The 7122-nt window shown below is 51.0% G+C and overlaps 1 protein-coding gene across 1 annotated transcript in view; it reads left to right on the plus strand.

The window, feature by feature from the left end:
- The window catches only part of LOC107307556 (dynamin-2-like), a gene marked incomplete at its 3' end in the record, with an annotated part of 28186 nt that overhangs the window by 5455 nt on the left and 15609 nt on the right, over positions 1–7122 (plus strand). Inside the window, exons 2-3 of the mRNA XM_015851072.2 lie at positions 5507–5580; positions 6699–6848. Of these exons, the coding sequence (XP_015706558.1) occupies positions 5507–5580; positions 6699–6848 (224 nt within the window). The remainder of the gene's footprint in view (positions 1–5506; positions 5581–6698; positions 6849–7122) is intronic.

Here is a 7122-nt window from a genome sequence, read left to right on the forward strand (position 1 = left end):
GGAGATAAACAAATTACGGTTTTGAAGCCCCAAAATATGAGGAAAAGTGGTCATTTAAACCTAAAATATGAAAAGGGTGGATATTGGAGGAAAAAGTTATGTTTTTAACCCCAAACCCATTGAGGAAATAGTGGTTTTTCAGCCCCAAAATTATGGATGCCCGGGTAAAAAGTGATTATGAACGCACGCCAAATATGAGGGCCCTAACAGAGGAACAATACGCTGGGGTTTTTGACCGCCCAGATAGAAAATAGTGGAAGTAGAAAAAAAAGTGGTTATTTGACAAACGAATGTTTTGAAGAAAAAGCAACTCTTAAGCACCAAATATGACGGATAGAAAAAAGTCGGGGTTATTGACCCAAAACCATGAGGTGGCACACAGTGGCTCTTTTACCCCAAAATATGAGGTAAAAAAGTGGTATTGATCCCAAAAACGTTAGGAACAACAAGAGAGTCAGGCTGCTGGTTAACCACAGGACCGAGGCTCGATGTGAGAGAGACAAAAACTCGTGGGTTGTAGAAGTAATCCCGCAAAGATAGCTGAGGGCTAAAAGTGGATAAGTTAACACCCAAAAATATGAGGAAAAGTGAAGGGTTTTTAGACCCACCACTATTATATGATGAGGGAAAAAGTGACGGTTCCCCTTAACGCGCCAAAAGTATGAACAGGTAAAAAGTTCACGGAGTTCAATTTCACCCCCGAACCAACATGGTATGAGGCGGAAAAACGCAGTGGTTATTCAACCCCAGCAATAATGAAGGCCAATGTAAAGTAGTGTTTTTTGAGCCCACAAAAACGTGAGGGCTAAAAGATGGCTCTTAACCCCAGAATATCGAGGGGAAAAAATCCCACATATTTGAGGTTTAATGACCACTTTTTCCTCATATTTTGGGGTTAAGAGCCACTTTTACCTCACGTTTTGGGGTTAATAACTACTTTTTCCCTCATATTTTGGGGGCAAATAACCACTTTTTCCTCATGTTTTGGGGTTAAAATCCAGTTTTTCCTCATGGTTTGGGGTAAAGAGCCACTTTTACCTCATGTTTTGGGGTCAAAATCCACTTTTTACCTCATATTTTGGGGCAAATAACCACTTTTTACCTCATGGTTTGGGGTAAAAAACACTTTTTTCCTCATATTTTGGGGTCAAAACCCACTTTTTCCTCATATTTTGGGGTAAAAAACCACTTTTTACCTCATATTTTGGGGTTAAAATCACCTTTTCCTTATATTTTGGGGTCAAAAACCACTATTTCCTCATGGTTTGGGGGTAAAAACCACTTTCTCCCACATATTTTAGGTTTAATGACCACTTTTCTCTTATATTTTGGGGTTAAAAACAGCTTTTTCCTCACGTTTTGGGGTCAATAACCACTTTTTACCTCATATTTTGGGGGTAAAAAACACTTTTTACCTCATATTTTGGGGTCAAAAACCACTTTTTACCTCACATTTGGGGTCTAAATCCACTTTTTCCTCATATTTTGGGGTTAATGATCCATTTTTACCTCATATATTAGGTTTAATGATCCCTTTTCCCTCATACTTTGGGGTTAAAAACCACTTTTTACCTCATATTTTGGGGTTAAGAACTGCTTTTTCTTCATATTTTGGGCTTAATGACCACTTTTGGGGGTTCATGACCACTTTTTACCTCATATTTTGGGGTCAAAAACCACTTTTTCCTTCACATTTTAGGGTTAATGATCCCTTTTTCCTCATATTTTAGGGTCAATAACTACTTTTCTCCTCATATTTTGAGGTTAAAATCCACTTTTTCCTTGTATTTTGGGGTTAATAACCACTTTTTCCTTCATATTCTGTGGTCAATAACCACTTTATCCTCATATTTTGGGGTAAAAATCCACTTTTTCCTCATATTTTGGGGTTAATAATCACTTTTTACCTCATATGTTGGGGTTAAGAGCTGCTTTATCCTCATGTTTTGGGGTCAAAAACCACTTTTTCCTCATGTTTTTGGGGTCAAAAACCACTTTTTTCCTCATATTTTGTGGTTAATGATCCCTTTTTCCTCACATTTTGGGGTCAAAACCCACTTTTTCCCTCACATTTTGGGGTAAATGCCCCCCTTTTCCTCACGTTTTGGGGTCATTTTGCCCCTATCCCCCCACATTGGGATCATTTTTGCCTCCATTTAGGGTCATTTTACCCCCATTTGGGGTCATTTTACCCCCATTTGGGATCATTTTTGCCCCCATTTGGGATCATTTTTACCCCATCCCCTCAATTTGGGGTCACTTTCCCCCCTTTTGGGGCCATTTTCTCCCCTTTTGGGGCCATTCTCCCCCCATTTGGGGCCATTTTCCCCCCTTTGGGGGCCATTTTCCCCCCATTTGGGGCCATTTTCCCCCCTTTTGGAGTCACTTTCCTCCCTTTTGGGGTCATTTTACCCCCATTTGGGGTCACTTTCCCCCCTTTTGGGGCCGTTTTCCCCCCTTTTGGGGCCATTTTCCCCCCTTTTAGGGTCATTTTACCCCCATTTGGGATCATTTTATCCCCATTTGGGGTCGTTTTTACCCCANCATTTTCCCCCCTTTTAGGGTCATTTTACCCCCATTTGGGATCATTTTATCCCCATTTGGGGTCGTTTTTACCCCATCCCCTCAATTTGGGGCCACTTTCCCCCCTTTTGGGGCCATTTTCCCCCCTTTTGGGGCCATTTTCCCCCCTTTTGGGGTCATTTTACCCCCATTTGGGGTCACTTTCCCCCCATTTGGGGTCACTTTCCCCCCTTTTGGGGCCATTTTCCCCCCTTTTGGGATCATTTTATCCCCATTTGGGGTCATTTTTACCCCATCCCCTCAATTTGGGGCCATTTTACCCCCATTTGGGGTCACTTTCCCCCCTTTTGGGGCCATTTTCCCCCCATTTGGGGTCATTTTACCCCCTTTTGGGGTCATTTTACCCCCTTTTGGGGTCACTTTCCCCCCTTTTGGGGTCATTTTACCCCCATTTGGGGTCACTTTCCCACCTATGGGGTCACTTTCCCCCATTTTGGGGCCATTTTCTCCCCTTTTAGGGCCATTTTCTCCCCTTTTGGGGCCATTTCCCCCTTTCGGGTTCTCTCCCCCCCATTTTGGGGTTATTTGGGGCCATTTCAGACTTCACCCCCCCCCATAGAGGCTCTAATTGCCCCCTTTGCTCTCAGTGCTCCCCCATCCCAGCCCTGATCCTAATTACATCCCGTGGTTAATTAGCAGCTAATTACATGCAGGATGTCCTCGGTCACATGGATGTGACATCATTGCAGTGGCACACAATGGGACACACACCCATAGGGTGGGGATAACGAGGAGCTGCTGATTGCAGAGTTAATTAGCCCTTATGGGATATGGGGTGTGGGGTATGGGATGGGTTATAGGGTATGGGGTAGGGAATATGGGATAGGGGATGGGGTATGGGGTAGGGGATGGGATATGGGACATAGGATGGGATATGGGATAGGGGATGGGATATGGGGTATGGGATGGGATATGGGATAGGGTATGGGGTATGGGATATGGGATGTGATATGGGGTGTGGGATGGGATATGGGATATGGGATCGGATATGGGATATGGGGTATGGGATGTGGGATATGGGATGGGATAGGGGGTGGGATATGGGATAGGGGATGGGATATGGGATGGGATATGGGGTAGGGGATGGGGGGAGTGGCATTATGGAATGGCGACGGGATATAGGGAGGGTGTGGATACATGGGGAGGAAATGGAATGGGGTAGGATGGGATGTGGATGGGATATGGGTAGGGATGGATATGGGTAGGGTATGGGTAGGGATGGGATATGACTGATATGGATGGGAATATATACAAGAGAACTAACTGGGGTAATGGGATGATAGGGATCTGGGGGACATTATGGGATGGGTTATGGTATGGGATGGGATATTGGATGTAAAGATATGTGGGTTATGGGATATAGGATATGGATGGGTTATGGGTATGGATGTGGGGTATGGGATGGGTGTGGGATGTTAAGATAGGGATATGGATGGGTGACCCCGATGTGCTGCTGGGTTGGGGGATGGGCTCAGCACTGCTAAATGAGCTGCACTAATTGAGCTGGTGCTAATTGAGCTGTGGCTGAATTGAGCTGTCGTTAACGATCCATGTATACGAGCTGGGTCTGTGTGTGCAGCCAGAGGAAATTAGAGGGGGGGAAATGGAGTTGGGGTGGGGGTGGATGGGGATATACGGTTGGGAGGCCAATGGGTGCCCTATGGGTGCCCTATGGTGCTCAATGGGTGCTCAAATAGGTGCCTATGAGTGCAGCTCAATGGTTCCTCAAAGGGTTTCGCTAGGGTTGTCACGTGATTCTCAATGGGTGCCCATATGATGACTCAATGGGTGCCCTATGGCGTGCTCAATGTGGTGCCCTATGGGTGCTCAATGGTGCATCAATGGGTGCACCTATGGGTTGCCCTATGGGGCTGCAATGGGTGCTCAATGGCATGCCCTATGGGTGCTCAATGGGTGCCCTAATGGTCGCTCAATGGGTGCTCAATGGGTGCCTATGGTGCCCTATGGCGGGCTCAATGGGTGCTCAATTGGATTGCCCTATGGCGTGCTCCAATGGGTCTGCCCTTGGTGCCGCTCATGCTGCCCTATGGCTGCCCTATGGGCTGACTCAATGGGTGCTCAATGGGTGCCCTATGGGTGCCCTATGGGTGCTCAGTGGGCACTGGATGCTGTGCTAGGCTGGGCTGCACTGGGTGCTGTGCTGTGCCAGGCACTGCTGGGTGCTATTCTGACTGGGTGCTGCACTGGGTGTTGTGCTGTGCTGTGCTGGGTGCTGCACTGGGTGCTGTGCCGGGCTGCACTATGTGCTGTGCTGTGCCGGGCAGTGCTGGGTGCTGTGCTGCACTGGGTGCCATGCTGGGCAGTGCTGGGTGCTGCACTGGGTGCTGTGCTGTGCCAGGCACTGCTGGGTGCTGTGCTGCACTGGGTGCCGTGCTGGGTGCTGCACTGGGTGCTGTGCCAGGCACTGCTGGGTGCTATTCTGACTGGGTGCTGTGCTGGGTGCTGCACTGGGTGCTGTACTGGGTGCTGTGCTGTGCCAGGCTGTGCTGGGTGCTGTACTGCACTGGGTGCCATGCCAGGCAGTGCTGGGTGCTATTCTGACTTGGGTGCTGTGCTGGGCTGCATTATGTGCTGCACTGGGTGCTGTATTGAGCTGTGCTGGGTGCTGTGCTGCACTGGGTGCTGCACTGGGTGCTGTACTGGGTGCTGCACTGGGCTGCACTGGGCTGCACTGGGCTGCACTGTGTGCTGTACCACCATGGTCTCTTCCTCATCTCTCATAGGCAGCAGTGCAGTGGGTCAGGACAGAGCCGAGCATTAAGTATTGCGTGCTTGGGGTCGGTGTTTGGGGTCGGTGTTTGGGGTCGGTGTTTGGGGTCGGTGTTTGGGGTCGGTGTTTGGGGTCGGTGTCCGGGTTCCGTTCCTCCTGCTAAAGCCGTCCCTGTTCCTTCCATCCCCGCAGCGATTTCCTGCCCCGTGGTTCCGGGATCGTCACCCGGCGGCCGCTCATCCTGCAGCTCATCTTCTCCAAGACAGGTACGGGACCACTATGGGCGGACCCTCTATGGGGAGACCCTCTATGGGGCAGCCCCTCTATGGGCAGCCCCTCTATGGGGAGACCCTCTATGGGTGGACCCTCTATGGGGCAGACCCTCTATGGGGCAGCCCCTCTATGGGCAGCCCCTCTATGGGCAGCCCCTCTATGGGCAGCCCCTCTATGGGCAGCCCCTCTATGGGCAGCCCCTCTATGGGCGGCCCCTCTATGGGCAGCCCCCCTATGGGGCAGATCCTCTATGGGTGGACCCTCTATGGGCAGCCCCCCTATGGGCAGCCCCCCTATGGGCAGCCCCTCTATGGGCAGCCCCTCTATGGGCGGCCCCTCTATGGGCGGACCCTCTATGGGGCAGCCCAGTGCTGTCAGCCCCACATGCTGGACCCCTATGGGGTCTGACCCTTTGGCCTGGGAATGGGGTCTGATCCTTCAGTATGGGAAATGGGGTCTGACCCTTCAGCATGGGAATGGGGAGGGCAGGGTGGGTTTGGTCATTTCTGCCCCCATTTGGGATCATTTCCCCCCCCCATCCCCTTAATTTGGAGTCATTTTCCTCCCCTTTTGGGGTCACTTTCCCTCCCATCCCCTCCTTTTAGGGTCTTTTCCCCCCATTTGGGGTCACTTTCCCCCCTATCTCCCCCTTTTGGGGCCACTTTACCCCCTTTTAGGGCCACTTTACCCCCTTTTAGGGCCACTTTATTCCCTTTTAGGGCCACTTTATTCCCTTTTAGGGTCACTTCCCCCCATTTGGGGTCACTTCCCCCCCCATCCCCTCAATTTGGGGTCACTTTCTCCCCTTTTAGGGTCACTTCCCCCTCTTTTAGGGTCACTTTCCCCCCTTTGGGGTCTCCTCCCCCTCATTTAGGGTCACTTTCCCCCCTTTTGGGGTCTCTCCCCCCCCCATTTGGGGTTTATTTGGGGCCCTTTCAGTCTTTAGATCCTTACCCCACTCCATGACTGAGGGGTGGGCTCTGAACTGACCCCCCCCCATTACAGCTGCCCCACTCCCATCTCCCCCTGCCCCATAGCACCGAGGTTCCCCCAGCCCAGCTCAGATCCGGACCCATCCCTTATAACACCCTTTTTCTCCCCATTATTTCAGAATATGCCGAATTCTTGCACTGCAAATCTAAGAAATTCACGGATTTCGATGAGGTTCGGCAGGAGATCGAAGCTGAGACCGACCGGGTGACGGGCACCAACAAGGGCATCTCCCCCGTCCCCATCAACCTGAGGGTCTATTCACCCCATGGTCAGTGGGGCCGACTCCTCCGGGGGTCCTGGGGGCAGCTTGGGGGGTCTAAAGGGAAACCGGAGGGGGCTGAGGGCAGATGGGGCGGTCCTGGAGGGAAATGGGGGCTGCTGGGGGGGTCCTGTAAGGGAATTGGGGGTCCTGAAGGGAAATGGGGGCTGCTGTGGGGGTCCTGAAGGGAAATAGGGGCTGCTGTGGGGGTCCTGAAGGGAAATGGGGGCTGCTCTGTGGGGGTCCTAAAGGGAAATGGGGCTGCTGTGGGGGTCCTGGAGGG

Source organism: Coturnix japonica, unplaced genomic scaffold, assembly GCF_001577835.2.
Source record: "Coturnix japonica isolate 7356 unplaced genomic scaffold, Coturnix japonica 2.1 chrUnrandom672, whole genome shotgun sequence".
Classification (NCBI taxonomy): Eukaryota; Metazoa; Chordata; class Aves; order Galliformes; family Phasianidae; genus Coturnix; species Coturnix japonica.